This window comes from Halichoerus grypus, chromosome 4, assembly GCF_964656455.1.
Source record: "Halichoerus grypus chromosome 4, mHalGry1.hap1.1, whole genome shotgun sequence".
Classification (NCBI taxonomy): domain Eukaryota; kingdom Metazoa; phylum Chordata; class Mammalia; order Carnivora; family Phocidae; genus Halichoerus; species Halichoerus grypus.
Genome location: NC_135715.1, coordinates 67895141 through 67914928, shown reverse-complemented (window position 1 = coordinate 67914928; position 19788 = coordinate 67895141). Strand labels below are relative to the sequence as shown.

At 40.1% G+C, this 19788-nt stretch overlaps 1 protein-coding gene across 9 annotated transcripts in view; it reads right to left on the bottom strand.

The window, feature by feature from the left end:
* Positions 1–19788, bottom strand: part of STARD13 (StAR related lipid transfer domain containing 13) — a 508432-nt gene that overhangs the window by 173465 nt on the left and 315179 nt on the right. Inside the window, exon 1 of one of the 9 annotated variants that reach the window (XM_036066629.2) lies at positions 567–1048. The exons of 7 other annotated variants lie outside the window; for them this stretch is intronic. In XM_036066629.2, the coding sequence (XP_035922522.2) occupies positions 567–735 (169 nt within the window). In that variant the 5' untranslated portion in view covers positions 736–1048. Of the gene's footprint in view, positions 1–566; positions 1049–19788 lie in introns of those variants that run through there. One more of the 9 variants, XM_036066632.2, reaches the window with a different exon arrangement.

Here is a 19788-nt window from a genome sequence, read left to right as displayed (position 1 = left end):
CACCTTTATCCTTTACCAGAAAAACAATATCAACAAATCAGAGGCAACTACTGGCATAAACATACAAATAGAGGATGCGATTCTGGTTGTCAGCCCAATGGCCTTAAGAACAGAATTCCAACTTTCCCTTGTCACTGAGAGTGTTCTAAAGAATCTGGGCAGGGTGCAAGTCAGTCCCCTCCCGCCCCCCAATTAAATAAACAAATGTCCAAGTTTTAAATGTGACAGAGTGTGAACAACCTGCTGAAAAGTTCCTAAAATACACACTGAGTAAACCTGTCTGGTTTATTGCGACGGCACACACAAATTTTGGAAATAGATGATACACCGTCCCAGCTGCCGTGAAGTTTTCTGTGCACTTCATGTTGAGTTATGTGGCAGCTAAGTGCTGTCACTGTTTGCTTAAAACTGCTGCCTGAAGTTATTTCTAAAAGTTACATGCAGCGTGGCATAGAAATCCAATGTAGTGTAAAGTGAAAACAACAATGTAGAAAAAAAAACTGGGTTAGCACGAAATAGAGACACAAATCAGAATTCGCAACAGCCTGCCACTCCCGGCCACTCACCTTGTTGAATTTTAGTCACTAGCTGATGGCGTGCTAGAATCCGGCTCATCCTGTAAGGAGAGCGTCTGGCAGTCTGATCAAATCGCAAGTACATCTCCTGGCCCTCAGGTGTCATGGAATTTAGATAGTAGCAGCCTGAAGCTGGGGTCCTGGGGCCCTGACTGAACATCTCGGCCACCTCAGTCTGCCCTGTGGCTGTTTCCGTCTGTCTCCAGTCTCAGTCAAAGAGCAAGGCACCAAGCCCAGCGGAGCTCCACAGACCAGGCGATTTTTAAAAAAGAAAAAGGAGTGCCAAAAGCCACAACTCAGAATTCCAACCCCCCGGCCTTCACGTGACCTCGGGCAGCCAATCCGAGGAAGCGAGGACAAGGGGAACGGACACAGTCAGCCCCGAGCCCGAAGCCCGGCAGTTCCAGCGGCTGAGGTCCCCCCGCGGTGCAGAAGGCAAATGCGAGCGTTTGCCATGCCCCCGAGCGGACTAAGCGCCAAGAAGCAGCGCTCCCTAAAAGAGTTAAAAAGAGAAGGGTAAAAGAAAAGGCACTAGAAGAAAAATAAGCCCTGGCCACAGACTGCCTTTTCGGCTGTAAAAGTTAGAGAGAGCACATTTGCTTTTTCCCAGGCAGCCGCCGCCAGGTAAAAAAATGGGGGTGATAAACGTCTTAAATGAAAGACTACTTCAAATAAGCATAAACAGCTGAGTATGTTACCACCCTGCATTACAAAGAAATGAATCAAATAAAGCTCTTCCAGGGAAAAATAAACTTTCAAGTGCTTTAACACCCGCAGTAAAAACACTACAGATTCCTGACCTGCAGTGGGGAAGCCGAGAGCTCTTAGAGATGACTGGGAGAGGCAAAGGGCATAAGCAAGCATATTGTGAAGTATGTGTTGCCCTGTAATTTTTCTACTTCCCCCATTTTTAATCACCAAGAAACAAAAGAGTTATGAAGTACCTATCCCATTTAAGACACTGCTAGGAATTACTGTAAAGATTCGGGTTTATGCAAAGGTACTGTCGCCAGGCTGAAGTTATACAAAAGCTTAAGGCTTTCATAAACCTTAGGTAAAAGGTGTCTCAAAAAAGACACGAAGACAATGCTGCGGAAGCAATGTTATTTTTGACTCTGGTGATCACAGCAGGACATAGGGAGAAGACATTCCAGTGGGCTTAAAAAAAAAAAAAAAATGGGTGGGATTCTGACAAGCAGAGGCAGAGGAGGGCTTTGCAGGAGGGTCTCTGCCCACACGGGCGGAGATCAGGAGCCAGAATGTGTGTTTAAGGAAACTGTGAATAATTCAATTTGGCCCTATCCGAGTATTCATAGGGGAATAATTAGAATTTCCCCCCCTATTTTTCCTCTTTAATATTATTTGATGTGAAGAGAAAAAGTCCATAGAAAACATTATTGAATTCTGAGCCTGGGGCTAAATGAATAAAGTTCTTTGAAAAAGAAACATATGGCCAAGCTGTTCTTACATTCGGCTGCCTTAAACTGAAACATAGCTTGGCCTGCGATTTATAGTCCTCATGATGAAAAAACTCTCAGTTAAAAGTTTAATGGGACATAAACTAGGACCCCAATTCTCGTTACTGTGGCTAGCGGTGGTCAGCCCTAACACCTTTCCCTGTGGGAACTTCTGCTGGCCCGATTCTGACTGGCAGCTCATCTCGCATAACTATCCTACTCCGTAAATGAACAGAGCCTGCAGTAGAACACACTATCTCTCATGGCAGTTGTGAGCCCCTCCTGATAACTATGTAGGAGTGGCCAAGTGTTAGGTTCTCAATAGCATCACAGTAGAAAAGGAAAGATCTCACTGGATTGTATTGTTCTCTTTCCATTCTTATTTAGGGTTTGGTCAGAGTTTTGCTGTTCCAAGGCATCTTTTGTGGAAGGTGACAGGGATCTAAGGTCTAGTGATTCTGGTATACCAACAGCACGGGGTTAGCACTACGCTTCAACATTAGATGCCTGTAGGGCTCGTTCCAAGCTCAGATCCAGCACTGGTTGCCATCTGATGGAGATGCTAGTGTCAGGTACTTTGTGCACGTGCTTTTGTTCTGATAGTCCAACATTAGGGACATCCCTGCTGTTACACAAACATGTGTTCAAGCCAGACACCTGGCACTTCCCACTTTTCCACTGGGAGAGCATGGAAGGAGGATGGAGAGAGAAAGAAGACCATGGAACTTAGGAGGAACTTGGGCTATGTTCCAAAAGCCAAGCAAATGGAAGGAAAAAGGCAGGAAATAATATCTTGTTGTTTTATAGCTGTGAATAACACTTAAAGATTTGCCATTCCCAATGCCTATCTAGTAGTTCATTAGCGACTTGGCTACATTTTAAAAATAAATGGAATGATTCTCTCTGAGAAGTACTGCAGTGTATCATGGCCAGTTTAGTATTAAAAAAAAAAAAATCACAGTGCCTCCCTTCTGCATTGAAAGTCCTGAGGTGTTTTGTTCTGAAAACGTCAATGACTATGTATCCTTTGACACATAGGTAACGATGTATCCTTTGATATATACATAAAGAGATGCAACAATACGAAGCATAGTATTTCATAGGACATTGGCAATGAAGAACAAGAGTTAAATGTAAGTTAAGAAAAAAAGGGAAATTTCTATTTCCTGATTAAAAGAAAGACAATTTAGAATAGGGCTTAATTTTTCTAAAAATCAGTGTACATTTTAATAAGCGGATCTATGAGGAATTATATAGCAGCATTTGTGTCTCTAAGTTTTCAAGTAGTAGCTATAAATCCATGCAACTGCTCCCCATGTTTTTGCCATTTCAAATGTCCAAAATACCATATTTAAAGCAGATAAGTAACACTGCTTCCTTACTGGCACCCTTAATGCCTTGTTTTATGCTAATGTATTGCTATGAAACCCATGCCTTTTTAATGAATGTTTTTTCATTATTTGGTCCTAGTGATCAAATAATAACCACTGGGTAGGCAGTTCTGTTCTGTTTGTTGTAAATGTAGAAGCGAGAAACTGCTGATTATCTTTCCTGGGCTGATAAGGTCCTCCATGCATCTAGTTGAGAGAACTCTTCATTTTCACTGGTGAGTGAGTGAGCACCAAAGAAATCAGAGAGAGGGAGAAAGTGCTGAAAACCCAAGTGTATCTTTCAAGATTGATGCTGGATTCCTTCTGTTCCAATTCCTTTAAAAATGAAGAAAATGGATGGCACTAGCTTTTAGTTTTCACTTCTTTTCCTCTTTCCTACTTTGGTCAAGAGCTATCCTCACTCCTATTATTTCAGGGGTGGGATAAACAGATGAATATTGGGACCCAAAGAGAGCAATTAACAGAGAAGGGGAAGGGGCACGCATCCAACTCAATTTCAGTTCAGGTCATGATCTCAGGGTCATGGAATCGAGTCCCACATTTGGCTCTGTGCTCAGAGTGGAGCCTGCTTGGGGTTCTCTCCCTCTCCCTCTCCTCTCTCTCTCTCCCTCTTTCTCTCAAATAAATAAATCTTAAAAATACTTAAAAAAAAAAAAACAACGAAGGGAGAGGTGGGAGGGACTAACAGTGTTGAACACCTTCTATGTGCCAGTCACATCTTTAATTAATGTCCACAGCAAACCCCTGTGGTATCCTATTTTATAGAACAGGAAATTAAGACTCCCAGAGGTGAAGAGATGTCCTAGGTCATATAGCAACCAAGTGTGGAGACATTGTCTATCTCCGGTCTGATGATATTTGAACTCTTTCCACTATCACACAAACTGTGGCACTGAGAATGTGCTGGGGAAACTGGACAGGGGAAAGGATTTTCGTAGGATATATTGAAAATTGTCTTAATCCTGTTTAATTAGTGCATGTGATACTGGAATGCCTAAATGAAAATACAGTGGACCCTTAGATACCACAGATTTATTTGTGGGGATCTACTTCCATGCAGATATTTTTCAATAAATATATTGGAAACATTTTTGGAGACTTGCAACAATTTGAAAAAAATTGCAGACAAACCACATAGCCTAGAAATAGTGAAAAAAATTATGAAAATATTAGGTATTATTGTAAGAATACAGTATATAACACATACAACATACAAAATATGTGTTAATCGACTGTTTATATTACTGGTAAAGCTTCTGGTCAAATAGGCTATTAGTAGTTAAGTTTTCGGGGAGCCAAGTTATATGTAGACTGCATGTGGGTAGGTGCTCCTAACCCCTGTGTTGTTCAAAGGTCAACTGCATAGCATGGGATGGCTAAATTCTTATAGTGGTTGAGGTGTAGGTGTCTGGAGAGCAAGCTACACAGCCCAGAGCCTTTAATTAACCAGTGAGAACCATGGACTCTCTTAGAAGCAACCCAAGGCTCAGAAGTGGAGACCCACTCACTCCCACCCCAATCTTAAAGTGCAAAAGCAGCCTGACTGTCTTTTTGTTTAACAACTCCTTTTGCAGGGTAAGCTGTTTGTCCTCTGCTTTCTGTTCATCCTTATGGCTAATTCTGCATATTGTCTTACCTTTCCCAGGGAAATTCTTCCCAATGAAAACACTCCAAATACAGTCAAAACTCTGAAATCTGACCTCTAAACAAAACATTTGCTATTAACAATGAATCATGGAACACTATATCTAAAACTAATGATGTAATGTATGGGGATTAACATAACAATAAAAAAATTTAAAGAAAAAAAAAAACAAAAAAAAACATTTGCTATCAAGTCTTTTGCTAGATGATCCCGGAGTAGCGCTCAGTGGAATCTTGTGTATATGCAGAAGAAAGCTAGGTGCACGTTACAGAAGCCAAGAATGGCTCCCGGTGCTTTCATCTGTCTACTGCTCCTTCGACTCCTTCACACACATTCCAGCCTCCTTGTCAGCCTGTTCAGAGGGAGCCAAGGTAGTTCTGCCAAGCAGGAAAAAAATGTTTGAGATCTAAGTGGTAGGAGGGAAAAGGCAGAACTGATTTGGAGGGCTGCTTCTGAAATTACTTGAATCTAAAAGTTGTGGGTTAATGGCAAAGCCTTCCTGTGGGTTCTGAAGCTCACTTTGAGGATTTCCACCAATTGATTTGTGGAGTATGTGCCCAACTTTGTGCCAATAAGCCTTCCCAGTATGCACGCATCACACGCCCAATGACCAGTGCAGTCAAGCCACTAACATTTGTAGCCATGACCAGGACCCTCCATGAAAAGTTTTAGAGTGGATTCTCTTCTGATTCAGCTTACCAGCTCTAGACCAGTTCGAGGCCAGCTCCTGCTACTCGACTTGTGGGTAGTAATAGATTTGCTTTATTTTGTCTCAGCCCTTCCTACTGTCTTTGGTTAACTTTGCCTCTGTGGGTCTCCAAGAGCACATGCACTGCCCTCATGCCATCCCCTGGGGACCCAACTGTCAGCCCCAGTTCATATGGCAAGCGATCTGGTCTGACTTGTGCTGGGCTCATTGCCTACACCCATCATTCCAGCCAAACCAAAATTCTTTCATTTTGCTAAGTTGTTTCAAAGATCTGGAACTGTGTGATTTCCTCTTCTTTCACCCTGTCAAAACCTATTGCTTTCAGAAATATTTTCATGACTAATGCAAAAATATTTAGTATTAACAGTCATGTTAATACCTGTAAATAGTCATTATATGACCCATTAATTAGATTAGTTTGTTACATGCTAATATGGAATCCACTTATTCACTGTAACTCCTATTGGCATAAAGTTTTTACATCTTGGACTTGGAAAGGATATTAAACATCTTCTAACCCAACCATTCCACTACTATACAGATCAATTAAGTAATACTCTACCCACATAAATGAATTATTATATCTCACTGAGGACTACAAACTGTTTAAGAAACTTTTTCCTTATAATTTTTTTTTTTTTTAATCCATGGACTCTAATTCTGCCATTTGGAATTAAATAGGACAAATCTATTCCTTCTTCCATATTCTTGTCCTTCAGATGTTTGTAGAAAGCCAAACTGTTCCTTATAAGAGTCCTTTTTTTTTTTTTTTGTAGGCTAAACATTCCTTTACATCAAACCACACACAACTTCAGACAGTCAATTGCTATCTCTTGGATCTGGTCCAGTCTGTTAGGCTCTTCCCCTAAACTTAGAACTCTAGCCATTGCCAAGCACAGTAGTATATGGTAAATATTGTGCATACCTCCTGCATTCAGGACATTGTATTTTTGCTGATCCAGTCTAAGATAGGGGAGGTCTGATTTTTTCAATCTATATTTACTCAATCATTAATTCAGCATGGGCTGAATGCTTGTACAGCATTGTAGTAAGTATGGAAGACATGAAGGTGAATATGATGTAGTCCCTGCCCTCAAGGAAGAGTCTGTCAGGGAAGATAGGAAAGAAACTCACCATTACACCAATGTTAAGTGTTATGTAGCAGGCTATCTCCATTCCCTCATACTGTTTTACAGTCAACCTAAGTGCTTAAGTCATGTGGTATTTAAGTGTCTTCATAAAATCTGCTGTTAAATGACAGTCTCTATTCTGCATTTAACAGATTGACCTTTCAAACTAAAAAAAAAAAAAATATCTTTCAACTTATTGGAATTATTGAGATATTTTTAATTCCTGATTGTCATGTCTGGACCGTGTCTATTTCAATCACATTCCATACTTAGCGCCTATCACAAGGCCTGGCACACAGCAGGAAATCAGTAGAAGTTGGTTTAATAAAGGATTAAATAAATACTTGGATATTTGACAATCTGAATTTTTCCAAAGATCTAGAATGTCTATAATGTCTAGAGGAATGGATGCATATTTTTTAGGCAATCATCATAAATGTTGCTGTTGTTGTTACTACATTTGGATTGGATACAATCTGGACAGTAGATAATTCAAGGTTTTATTCTCCAGAAAAAAACTTAAATGCACATATTTCACTTTGTTGGTTAGTGGCAAAAGTGTATGCTTTGACCAATAAATCAAGGGCAATTTAAGGTTTCTTGTGAAAATGAGGGAGCCTGGAGGGATGAGTAATCCTTGTTCCATAAAGAGAGGCTGAAAGGCATTTAAAAAAAAAAAAAAAGCACTCTCTTCCTTAGCTCTGAATCAGCCTCAAATTTTATAAGCATGATTGCTATGTCTTCAATTAAAAGGTGAACAACATGAGGCCAGTTGCTCTTCATGGACCCATACTGCATCGAGGTTATCAACCACCTCTGCTTCTCATGCTCATAAATATCTTTTAATAATTCTCACACTAATTTTCCTGGAGATTTTAATTAATTTACTGTCTGGAATTTTCTAGAACCTATGTGTTTTTGCCCTATTTGAAAATAAAGGTAATTGCTCATTTTGGGTTCTTTTCTTTTTTTTAAGGATTGCTTTGATTACTAGAGGGGATCTTTGGGATTTGTCAGCACTTAGAAATTTATCCTCATTTACATCAGGTTAGATTCTATAAATTCTTTCCCTTTCTTAAACAGGTGAACATATTTTCTTAATGTTGACTCAAATTATAATTTGAATATAAAAAGGAAGCTTCTCATTAAAGAAATCCTATGATGAGTCCTTTGGAAAATCCTTTATTGATTCTCCACATTAACTGTTTTGTAAATATTTGAGATTGCCCAGTGAAAGGTACACCACTATTTAGATTGCATGCTGACCTGTTGCTCTGCAACCAGATTCCATTTTTTATACATTTGCTTCCCATCTGGGGTCATGCAGCAGTTGGGCACTAAGTAAAGTTTGTAAATAACCATGGCCCACGAACTGTGGACAAATAAGGATGTGGGATTAATGATGCAATTGCATTTTTAATATATTTAAACCAACAAAATTTCTTGGATAAATTCAGCTCAGTACACTAAGACTATGATAGAATGCTTTCCCTCCTTATTCCTAATAGAAGACCATCAATCTGTACTTTAAAGAATGGCCAAGTGGTGTAAGGAGGAGCCACAGCATTAAAACACATCCCATAAAGAGAGAAGCACTAAGAGATTGAGAAGGTAACAAGAGAGCCCTCTAGAGCCCTTGGTATCAGTATCAGTGGAACTTTGAGGTGATGAGGAAGACAAATTTCAGAGTTTATGGCTGGGCAACAAGGGGAGAGTCCACCTTTGAGTTGGGAGGAATGATTTCACCAAAGGTGACTCTGTTATAATGAAAATATGATTTTTATTGGCATCTTGTTTCTCATAAATAGAGACAAAGCCACTAATTAACTCATATTACAGTATCTTTCTTTTATCCTAAAAATAAGGCAGATTTCCAAACCTATCCCATTGTAGCTTCCCTTGAGGATTCTTTATCCTGGTGGTCTTTTGAATTAAGGGAAGAAAAAGGTATTGCTTGGCTGTTATGCCTGTTTCATACAGCCTTTCTGGGGAAGTTCCTTTCTATTCTAGAATATATGTGTGTGTATAAATATACAGAGACCGTCCTGAGCTTTCTCATGTTACTATCTCTTTAGAACTTGATACTTAATGAAGCACGCAGTGGCCTCTCGCCAACCTCTGAGAGCATCATCATAATCACACTGTCTCTTAAGACACAGACTTGTTTAAACAGACCAAGTACACCGTAGATAGCTGGGCGTGATTACCTTCTCTTTATGCTGCTCCACCAAGATGACTCAACACTAATCAATCCCAGGAAAATACAAAGTACCAAAAATGTGTTTGCTGCATAGAAAGATAGAACATAACCAAAAGCTACTCTCAGTCTTTGATAAACTTAAAAAACCCTCTCTCATTCTCTGACTTTGGGGGTCTCAAGGATTATCCTTGGCCTTGGTTTCTTTCTCAATATGGATTACCTTAGAAAATCCAGTCCCATAGCATTCGGTTAATCAATCCATGTATTGTTGCCTTTGGAAAATGTAGGGTGCAGAATGGTGTGGTATCTACTACAATTACATTTTGTAAAAAAAAAAAAAAAAGTTAATGCATAGTAAAAAAAGATTAGAAGAAAACACATCAAAAATATAATTATGTCCACTTTTAGGATGGTGGAATTATGGGTGATGTCTTTTAAATTTCCATTTTCTAAATATTCTGTCATATGACTAATATTTCTTATATAATGAGGGGATCAGGCCTAACCAGTGATTCATGTCAGGAGCGGTGGAGAAGAACCTCAGCCTCGGCTTATTTCCAACTGCATCTGTGTTTCACAGATGAAAGACAGAGAGGAGAAAAATCTGCCCCCAAATGATAGATATTGTCTAATATAGCTTGAACTTCCTTAGGGCCTAATACAGTATTAGGCAAAATCAGGCAATATTAGTGTTCAAAATAAGAGAAAGAGAAAAAGAGAGAGAGAAAAAGAGAGAGGTCTACGGATTCCTTTTTCAAAATGCCTCTCCCATCCATTCCTTCTTACCTTGCTGCCTCCACCACGTGGGGACCAGCCCTCTCGCCTTGGTGACTCTGACCATCCCACCTTTGTCTCTGTGTCTACCCTTGCCTACCTGAGTACCACCCAAACACCACAGAACCGTTAGCTTCTCAGGATAGTACTTCCATCATATTACTTGCCTGTTCAAAACACCAAATAATGTCCCAGTTCTCCCACTTACTGTGCAAGGTATTGAGTCACTTCAAGTGTCCTTTCCTTATCTACATATGGTTCATACGTATATGTGTACACATAGATCTCATATATATATATATAAATAGGCCAAGTATATCTGATGATCATTCCCTTCCCATTCTTTGTTTCAACTGGATCAGCATCTAAACCAAGAAAAAAAAGTAACTAGTTGAAAGAGGATTTTGTATCACTTCTTGAATGTAGCCTTTCGGGAAAGATTGCCCTGGGGGCACTAAGAACTGTCAATTGCCCAGACCCACTCTCTAGAAAGGATCTTCTCAGCTATTCTTGTTGTTTTTTTTTTTAAAGATTTTAAAAGATTTTATTTGAGTGAGAGAATGAGAGAGAGAGAGCACATGAGAGGGGGGAGGGTCAGAGGGAGAAGCAGATTCCCTGCTGAGCAGGAAGCCCGACGCGGGACTCGATCCCGGGAGTCCAGGATCATGACCTGAGCCGAAGGCAGTCGCTTAACCAACTGAGCCACCCAGGTGCCCGTTATTCTTGGTTTTAAAACCTGGGGTAGATAACATGTTATGTCTTTACAGCTATTTTCTAAGAGTTGATATTTACTTCAGCTTCAGTTTCTTTTTCTTAGAAATACACATAAGTATCCTAAAATTCTAGCTTCCCCCAAATGAGCAAAATCCATTTAATATAGTGGTGATGCCAGGAAGCATTTGGACAAAACATGGTCTATACACTTTTTATCCAAATACTTCCTGAAAATTGACTCAGAAGTGCTGTTTTTACTAGTGTGTTTCAAATTCTAATTTAAAAAGAAACTTTGAAAGACACCATCCTTTTCTGACATTGGGGGTGGGGGAGAGAGTGATTTTAAAGTTAAACAGCAAAACAAACTTGGCCCATAATGACTCAGATCTGGACGTGGACGGTCCCTTTTAGTATCCCTTGGGTCCCCTGGAGTCAGGGTTGGGAAGTCACTCTGTGGTTCTCCTAAATTTTGCACAGAGGCAACCCGTCTATACTAGATTTTTATCACCCTGCTATAAGTAATTAGGTGAGCGGGCCCAGGCATTTGGAATCACTTTAATTCAACAACTATTTTTTTGAACTCCTACTCTGTGCCAGGCAATGTTCTTAGGGCTGGGACTGCAGCGATGAATAAAATGAACAATGACCTCGTCCCAGTGAAGCTTCTGTTCTAACCAATGAACATCATAACATGGGTGTATGATTTATGAGCCATCTAAATACAGGAATTGTTCACAAACTTTTGTGCATATTCACTTCTCCAGAGCATAGGGTATTAGATTTTATCAGATTTTCAAAAGATGTGCTGCAACTATCAAAGTATTTTTTAAATGACTCTAAGGTATAGTTCTAGAACACCTAGAACTATGGCTTTGGAGTCAAGTCAACGTGTATTCAAAGTCAGGCCCTGCTACTTATTAACTATATGAGCTTGGGCAAATAAAAATTCATCCATTTTTCCTCACCTCTGTTTTCTCATCTGTAAAACTGAGGTTAGGCCTCATAAAGCTCTTGTGAGGGTTGAATTAGATTATGTATGTGACACTGTAAGGTTAGTGTCTCCCTCCTCCATCCTCATCTTGTAGGTTCCCATCCAAAATGTGAGTGAGAATTTTGAATCAAGTTCAAAGCACAAAGACAGAATAGGCTGTCTTCGATAGCTCAGAGGTCATCAGCCCCAGAGGCTTTCAATTTCCATTTCGGAAATGTCATTGGTTAGCGAGGAAAATCCTTTCCAAACTAAAAGTTTATGGTTCCATGAAATCACCAGCATTCTATGTACCTAAAAGGTGGATGCCTAGACTTTTCTTTGGAGAGTATTTTATGACCCAGTGAACAGCCAGACTTTGTTCTTTGATTCCTTGAGTAGAATAGATGCTTGTGTTAAGCTATATAATGATATTTGGTGCAATTCTCTTACTATAACTCCAGAAAGACAACACTCGTGATGGTAATGAAGTTGCCTTTCATTTGTTCAGCATTTTATAATTTTTAAAGATTTTAAAATGATAAATGTAAGCCCTTCATTGTACTTGATAATGAACACAACAATCCTTTAAAACAATCCTTCAAAAGGGCATAGAAGGCTCTTTTAGTTTTACCCCTGCTTCCTCCTGCAGCCTCAGTAATCATATCCCTCCTCTTCTCTGTGTTCCAGGGACACTGGCCTTCTTTCTGAGGGCAGTAAACGTGCCATTTCCTCTTCCTGGGCTATAACAACAAATACCTCTAGACTGGTATCATCAACCACTACTCAACGCCCATTCCCTCAAGGATCCTTTCCCTGCCTCTCTACAGTTCCCTGCAGCACCCTGTAACATTTTCCTTGTAGCCTGTCACAGCTGTATTGTGATATGGGGGGAGTACTAGATGAATATCTGTCTATTCCCCTAGTTTGTACATCCCATGAAGGCAGGGACCACGTGTAGTGTTGCTCATTATGGTATCACAGAACTTAGCCCAGTGCCTGGCACCTAGGAGTGAACACTACATTTTGGGAGAATGGAATGTTGGATGAAAGGCCCCTAGGACGGATGGCATTTTCACTCCGCATGTGAGAAAACAAAGCAATTTGCACAAGGGCACATGACCACTCAGTGGGGTTGAAGCCTGGGCACCCAGTGCCCTGACTGTTACTTTATCCCCTCCTCCCACACTGTATCTTCTCTTCTCTTTCTCCTCCTCCAGATCGGACTCTGTTCTAATCAAAGATGGGTAATATGCCTTTTACTTTAGTATGTTAAGCCTTGGTTTATAGAGTGGGACTTAACCTAAGAGAACCCGAAGCTGCTGATACATATCAAATGTCACTCTCAGTCAAATTCTTCTCTGGGAATTTCCACCTTGAGTTTCTTTTTCTTAGAAAACTGGGGCTCACCCACTTATTTTTAAATTGTTCTCAGAATGATAGCCCTTCTTTTATACTTGTGCCTACGAGCAGAGAGAGTGCTTATGTAGAATTAAAGGGAGAAAGACTGATACAGGAACAAAGCAACATTAAGCCAAAGGACAGTCACTGTGCTTCCCTGAAGATACGAAAGGTTAGAGAAAATACAGCACAAGCGAACACCTACCTGGGGGAGGGGGGTGGGGGGGAGAGGTGGGTAATGGTGACCCCAGACACACTACCTGGCAGTAAAGTCCTCCACATGCCTGACACTGCACTAAGAGGCTCTGGAAGTGAAGAACTGACTCTAATGTGTGCTAAGTGGAAATCCATGCAGGATTTGGGCTCATTCACCTTCACACTGAGAGAGCGGAAGTAACGATAGCTCACATTTGTTGACACCAAGTGTCAGGCACCATTCTAAGTTCTTTACGTACGTGCCTCATCTAATTCTCGAAACAACCCTGTGAGGTGGTTACTCTGTCTTCCTCATTTTACAAATAAAAAAAAAAACTGACCTCCTATTCCTGCCTCCTGACTCTTCAGCTCCAGTTTTTCACATTTCTAGTTGCCAGAATAATCCTCTAAAGTATAGTCCTGCTATATTATTTATAAACATGGAGAGGTCCCCCAGTGAGAAAAGGATGGGATCCAAATTCTTTGGTCCAGTGGTAAAGGCCTGTCATAATGGATTCCACTCTGGTTGCCTGAAAAAGCCTTGGAATTTATAATGTTTAGAAGGAAAGAGATTTCCCTCTTGTCCCCCCTGCCTATGAAGCTCTCTTCTCTGCTCCTTTAATTCCTACTCATTTTTTCAAGACCTGACTCAATGGCCCCTTCTGTGGGAAGCCTTTCCAGGCCATTTGGGCATACTTGGCCTCCTCCTTCTTCTGTGTTCCTCTGAAACTTTTTTCTTTTATAGTCATTGGGCACTTCATTCTGATTTGCTTTGTGTCATCTCTTACTGCTCTTATTGGAAACTTCTTGAAGCCCACAATATGTCACGTACATCTTCCCCTAGGTTCAAGGGCGCCTGGGTGGCTCAGATGACTAAGCGTCTGCCTTTGGCTCAGGTCATGATCTCTGTTCCTAGGATTGAGCCCCATGTCGGGCTCCCAGCTCAGCAGGGAGTCTGCTTCTCCCACTCCCTCTGCCTCTCCTCCTGCTTGTGATCTCTCTCCCTCTCAATCAATCAAATGAATAAATAAAATCTTAAAAAAAAAAAAAAGACTTAGGTTCAAATCTTGACTCCTCTTACTGGATGGATAGCCCTAGACTTCACTCTTAGCCTCAATGCCCTCATTTGCAAAATAAAAGATAATGATATACACCTTGCATGATACAATCTTTGGCACATAGTAGGGCTCAAGAAACTATTGTTTGAATTTTTCATTGACAGATGATACAATAACTGTTGGCCAAACTCCTAAAGGAGCCTAAATTCACATAAGGCACATTACATTACATACTGGTTTTTAAGTACTACTATGTTCTGAGGCTTGTCAGGGGGAAATTAAGGGAGAAGAGTATACTGCACACCAGTGACATCTAGAGAAGATTATTCCTTTAAATCAAAGGGGTAAAGTAATGATAAGCGCCATGCACATTTGATGAGAAGGACTTCCAGAAGTGTTTGTGGTTGAACCACATTCCAGCTTACGTCTGATAACAGAGTTTTCATGCTAGAAAGCTGGAAACCTTACCTAGGATCCTCAGGCAGCAGAAAACCTCAAGAGATTTCCAATGCTTTGTTACTCGACAACCAGCAGCCTGGGCAACACCTGGGAGCTTATTGGAACTGCAGACTCTCCTCCCTCAACTCCCCACCTACCCAGTCAGAATCTGCATGTTAACTAGATTTGCAAGTGATTAGTGACATACTAAAGTTTTGAGAGGTGCTGTTCTAAAATGACCCCTTCTTTCTGTCAACCAGGAAGATGGGTGTGTTGGACTTTCCCAGGTTGTGAAATCTGCTATTTGCAGACACAATGCAGGCCCAGGCCTTTAATTTTGATTTTTTTGATCTTTCTGCTGAGCCATGGATTCCTACATGATTAGGTGAATGTTTTAGGCACTGCTTGAATGTTTCTACTCACTTGCATCATATTTTTAATATTACTTACAAGTGAAAGTAAAATTATTTTTCTTAAAGAACTTATTAAGACGGCCTTTAGTTTTGTTTTTTTTTTAAAGATTTTTTTTTTTTTTTTTTTTTTTATTCATTTGAGACACAGAGATACAGAGAGAGAGAGAGAAAGCATGCGCAGGGAGAGAGGCAGAGGGAGAGGGAGAAGCAGGCTCCTCACTGAGCCAGGAGCCCGATGTGGGGCTCGATCCCAGGACTCTGGGATCATGACCTGAGCCGAAGGCAGACGCTTAACCATCTGAGCCACCCAGGTGCCCCAAGATGGCCTTTAGTTTTAAGAAAAGAGCTTAAGCCCATTATTTGTACTAAAATATTTTAAACTCTTACAGGAATGTGTTTAGTGCTTAACATTAATTTCACAGAATTAAATTCTGAGACCCCTTCCTTTTAAATTTTTTAGAAAATTTATCAACATTTCATGTGATTAAAAAATTCAGGTTTGCTTTTCTTTGCAGACATAAAGATAAGTACTTTGTATATTTTTAAAACTCCACATCTTTGAATCAGGGAATTCTATAACTTTGAAGAATGAGTTTGTTTTTTTTTTTAAGTAAAACTTAATGCTCTTCTGGACATCAACTGAATTCTGTCTCTTCAAGATCCACCCAAAATGTTATTAAAATTTATAACTTTTATTTATAAAAAATATTGTACCTCTACAACAAGACATGATCTTGACCACAAGTGAGTCCCCCGAAATATTTTGTTTTATTTCTCTTTTACTCTGTGTTTTCTATCATAGCCATTTGTCTACTTTTGGCATCTCCTCTACAAAGACTAAAAAGGAAATATTAAAAACTTCATTCAGGAAATACTTACTGATCATCTACTTTGTGTTGGAGACTGAGACTACAATGGTGAATAAGATCAATATAGTTAGTACCTGCCTTCAAGGATCTTACACTGCAGTTAAATATTTAGAATGTTGACTATAATTGGCTGAGAAAAAGAGCCCATAAAAGATTAAAGGATTTCATTAGGACACTGATAGCTATTAGCCCCAAGCTTTTGATGGCAAATTGACCGCAAGTACCAGATAGGTTCATTTATCTACTCTTTCACCAGACATTTAATGAGTACCTACTGTATCCTAGTCACTAAGCCTTCAGAGAATTGACAGGTGATGATTCACAGTGAGTTAAAGAGGAGTGTTCCACATTAGCCTGGGGATAAACCTAGGGTTAGGTGGAGTCTCATCTCTGTGCCCTCCACAGTGATTAGCAGAACACCTTATACAGAGTAAACATATGACTTGTTAATCAAGAATGTAAAATTCACCTCATAGAGTGGACAGCAAACCAGCAGTGAATGTCCCTGGTAGTAAAACATATTAAAACACGTGTTGATCATAAATGATTTACCAATGGGGATATTCATGAATTCAACAACTATTTATTATTATTAGTGAGCGTCTACTATATGCCATGCACGATGCTAAGTATTAGACATAAAGAAATGACAGATGTAGACCCTCCTTCCATGGGGGACATGAACAAGTAACAACAATGATAATACCCTTTAGTAAGTATTATGATATATTAAAGCACAGGATTTTACAGAAATGTGCAGGCAGGTCTTGGCACCCATATAGGGGACGAGCAATTTGGAGAGCGCTTCTGGATCCGATTTACAGGTTGGCATATATTCTCCCCATCTGTACCTCAGAACTAGACCCTGTATCTACTAGAGCCTAAGATATGCATTAGAATTCAGATTTTACGTGAACCTCTCTGTCCTTATGCTATACCTATCACTTCTTCCTCTGGGGAGCACACATAAAAATGTGAACCCCTTTGGTCACAAACTACCCCATATTGTTCATTTACAATCAAATATTTTAAAGAATTCCTGGTAAAAGAGCAATTGTAGTGCTTCTTTATTTGTCAGTTTTACCAAAGGGATTGCTCTTTACAAAAGTCTCTGGGCAGATTTCCATTGTTTCATTCCGTCATTGGATTTCTTGGCCCTCAACACAAAGGGACTATATTTGGAGAGACAATAGTCCTACTCCACATGGAGCTTTATAGTAATATTTGCTTCAGGACACTTGGCAAACCCACCCTACTGATTGTCTCTAGAGGAAGAACAATTAAATAATGGCCACCTCCTCCCACAACGATCGTCGCTGTGGCTTTAGAATCAGCCCATTTCCCAATTAGCTGGGTTTTTTTTTATTTCTTCCTTTGATTATTGCTACCAAAATGTTCCTGAATATATAAATAATACACAGTGCACAGAGAAAATAGAGCAGGGGACTGTATTAAAGTTCATGTGCCTGCTATTTTAAATATTAGGAAAGTGTCTGTCAATATGCATATTTGCATTTCTTGAAGGCATTAAACCCGGACCCTGTGATCTGTTTATTTATTTTTTCTAATTTCCAATCAAATGCCTTGGCAAGACATGTTTGCCTTGTAGGACTGCCCATTTCCTCCCAGATAGTGCTTCACGGTTGCCCACAGTAAGCGTGCTGGGAACCTCTCCAGAACTCTGGGGTCTATAAGACCAGCAAGGATCTCATGATGGTCATGTTGCCTCTTACCGAGTTCTTTCACCAAGAACTTAATTCTGTGATTCTCTAACAAGCATAGCTTCCTGCAGACTTAAACTTGATCTTAGTTGAGAAATTCAGATTTGAACTTCCACACCCACTGGATGTGTATAAAGCATAGGGTTGAATGCCAATAATTCAGTAAATTTTCTTAATATAAAATCTCTATCTGGGCAATTTCGATATAGAAGAGTCCATCCACCAATTACAGTGAGTTTAAGCCCTGCTCCCTCCATGACACCTTCCGTGATGATACACTCATGCTTCCTTCTCTGAGCTCTTAAAGAGTGTGAAGTGAAATTAGAGAGTTGTGGGTCCGGGCGATGGATCAGGACCCCAGAGGAAGCCACAGAGCCGGACAAAGTAAGTTGGAGTCTTCACTATAGAGGTCACAGTGAGAGCGGGAGCTGTGGGTCAGCTCTCTGCAGGGAGACACCTGACCAGATAAGAGGAAGGCAGAGGAGAGAAGCTGGCATGATGTCTACATTTACAAAGCACAGGCTGAGCCAGTGAGGCAAATGGTGGGCAGAGAGGAGAGATCAGGAGAGAATAGTTATGTTCAACCATCGTTTCAATCAAATACATTGAACAACGAAACCTCCTAAAAAATACTGACAGGTAGCTTTCTAGGGTAACCTGAAACAACCGTCCCAGGTTTAGGATTTCCTATTCCTACTCGGGATATTTGTCACAATTTCCTTCTAATTTGCAATTGTTTTAGAGTGTGCACATAATACCAGAAAAGGCAGCCATAAGCAGATACCAATATCCTAAACTGGGAATGAATGGGATGGGAAGCGTTTCTTTTGAATAGAAGGTATTCTCTCTAAGAGGGCGATTGAGGATGGGGACAGTGCATGCTCTCAAGCCCTCACTAGCCTATTCCTAATGTTTTTTCCTCCAGCCAGCATCCCATTTCTAGTAAATGACAAGTATTACAAATGATCTACCTCGGATCTCTTTTCTAGAACTTTTGCATGGGGTCCACGGACATTATGCTCCCCTGGGGTAAGGAAGGGGATGGATATGGAGAAATAATAGAGCCGCGTAAAGGCCTCTCACTTGTTGGACTTGGACAGTGAGGGAGACAGGAACACACTGAGTGGAGCCATCTCTGCTCTTTTCAGTGCAAGCCTAGGGGGCAGCAGGCACCTATCACTCACTCAGTTCTGGGGCCAGCACGTTGCCGACACCCTCCTGGATGCTGGTAGTTCTTCGAGGTATAAATCCACTAACGATGAGATTACTTGAAAGGAAATCATTATGGGATTGCCAAGGGGAAATATATATTTAAAAATATTTTCCTAGGATTACAATAGAATGTTTTGTACCCACCAGCCTTCGTCTCTATAAGTGAAAGTTACACAGCTCTAAGCTGTAATTCAGTACATCTGCACAAACTGATCAATAGCAGTACTTACATCACTGTGGGCAACCTAGCAGGGCAGGTTAATAAAATACTGCCAAATCTCTTGTGATATTAAACTTGTATTGCTGGTTCTTCTTCTTTCATAGTTACAAAAAATAATAAACCGAATGAATGTGAGCATTCATAAAATGTTATTAATATTCTGAACTTTTAAAAAATAGAATGCTTTACTTATTTCACCCTGAATAAAATTCAATATATGAGATAAAATCTTCTCAGCTTCTACTCTTTGTGCATAAGGTCTCTAGAGGCAGCAGGATAGAGTAGAAAGCATACGAAATTTAGGGAAGATCTGGGTTTAAATTCCAACTAAGTGACTTCATTAGCTGTGCTCCTGGGCAGCCTACTTAACCTCTCTGAGCTTCTGTTCCCTTATTTGTAAAGTAGAGATAGGAGATATCTACCTCATACCATGATTTTGAGTATTAAGTCAGATAATGAAAGTGCTTTACAAACTGTAAATTTTAGTTGTAATATTATTTATGTTTCATCACTTCTAGCCTGAGGTTATTCATTTCCTTATTCATTTAGTCAAAACAACAACAACAACAACAAAAAACAAAACTTAGTGAACTCCTTTCAGGCTATGGAATACAGAGATAAAATGATAAAGGGTCAGAGCTTCCAGAGACTATGTGAGGCTCAGAGAGACTCGGCAGGCATGGTAGGAAATGAAACCAA